The sequence below is a fragment of the Calidris pugnax genome, unplaced genomic scaffold, assembly GCF_001431845.1.
Source record: "Calidris pugnax isolate Ruff unplaced genomic scaffold, ASM143184v1 scaffold28, whole genome shotgun sequence".
In the NCBI taxonomy this organism is placed as follows: Eukaryota; Metazoa; Chordata; class Aves; order Charadriiformes; family Scolopacidae; genus Calidris; species Calidris pugnax.
This window is the reverse complement of record NW_015090842.1, coordinates 9,449,844-9,451,419: the sequence shown is the minus strand read 5'-3', so window position 1 is coordinate 9,451,419 and position 1,576 is coordinate 9,449,844. Positions and strand designations below refer to the sequence as shown.

Genomic DNA, 1,576 nt, shown 5'->3' with positions numbered 1-1,576 from the left:
AGGAGAGAGTCTAATAGAGCCGGCCCCGGCCCCAGCACATCAGATGGATGGGAGCAGATTGCTCCGTGGGAATGGGATGTGATGCTTAACGCGGTCCTGGCTGGGGCCAGGAGGTGTTCAAAGCACAGGAGGGAAACTGAGGCAGCTGTTGGGGCCCCTCTGCAGCCAGCAGAGAGGGACCTGTCCTTACCAGGGGTACCCAGGGGTGTCTTGCATCCCAATCCTCATCCAAGAGCAGTGTGAGATGTTCAACCCTAAGCCAATCCGGGCAGGATTCGGGCAGCCAGGTGTGAGCCCACAGCTGGGGAGCAGCTGGATACCCCCATAATATGGCAGGAAACTCCATCCATGAAGCTCAGGCTCCAAGTGTGTACACGTGTGCAAGGTGGCATGGGTGTGCAAGGCTCATTGCCACCGCTGCTCCTGCACCAGGTGCCTTCACTGTTGTTGGCCAAAGGGAGTTTTTCTGGGTGAAAAACTCCTCAATTCTGGTACTTTTTCTCCCACCTGGAATAAAGTTGTTCCAGTTGGGAATGGCTAGAGGCAGGGGAGATGCCTGCCTGGCAGCACAGCCCCATGGAGTCCATCAATACCAGGTGACGGTGAGGCCAGAGGTCAAGCTCTTTGCTAATCTAGCGACAAATTACCCCAGAAATTCTGCGCCGGAGCCATCTCCCTCCCCGTGGGAAGCGGTTTTGGGTCCCACCAGGTCCATCCCGCTGCCAAAAGCTGGGAAGGGAACAGGGAGAGATTTCAGCCTCCACCCCAAGACTTTCAGACTGTACCAGGTGAGGACAAGGATGGAGGGACAGGGACAAGGGCAAGGATGATGGTGGACAAAGCCATCAGAATGGTGGAGATGGTGGAGAATGCCACCAGACCCATCACCGAAGGGGGTCTGGCTGGGGTGTCCCTGCCGCTCCCAGCCCCCCAGTGTGCCCAGTGCCATCCTGGACCACTTTGGAGTCTCCAGCCAAGGCTGCAGCAACGAGTGGGACTGGGGGGCTGCAGGAGAAGGGGACCCTAAGAGGGTACAACATGGTTGGGTGACCGACCTGCAGGAAGCAGGGTGAGCCACTGGCACCTAGCAGATGAAGGTCACCTGGAGCTGCTGGGACAGTGGTGTCCCCAAAATCCCTACTGCCACAGCCTGCACTTTGCAGCCTTTGCTGGACCAGCACAAGCACCCGCTGCGATGCAACCCCCTCCCATCGCCAGCACCTTCACCTGGCACCCCCAACCCTCCTCTTCCTCCAACTCCAAGCAGCACGGCTGTTCGTGCCCGGCTCCACGGATGCTGAGTTTGCCTCTGTGCAAACACGCGTGCTTGAGCTGCCTCTTTTTTTTTTCAAAATTTTTTTTTTTTCCTGTTCTTGGCATTTTGGTGGAGCGAGATAAGAGTAAAAAACAACAGAGCTGCTCGGAGAGTGAAAAAGGGAGATAGATAACACAGATACTGACTCCTACACAAAACAGTCCTGGCTTTATCACTGCTTTTTATCACAGTTCCTCTAAAAAAAATAAAGAGAGCAGCCCAACTGGAATGGGGCAGCACATTAAAAAATGAACTTTATAC

At 55.3% G+C, this 1,576-nt stretch overlaps 1 protein-coding gene across 1 annotated transcript in view; it reads right to left on the bottom strand.

The window, feature by feature from the left end:
• The window catches only part of ZFPM1 (zinc finger protein, FOG family member 1), a 28,559-nt gene extending 27,488 nt beyond the window's left edge, over nt 1–1,071 (bottom strand). The window contains 2 exon segments of the mRNA XM_014942579.1: nt 648–729; nt 1,056–1,071. Coding sequence (XP_014798065.1) covers nt 648–672 — 25 coding nt within the window. The 5' untranslated portion in view covers nt 673–729; nt 1,056–1,071.
• Between the last annotated feature and the right edge of the window lie 505 nt (nt 1,072–1,576).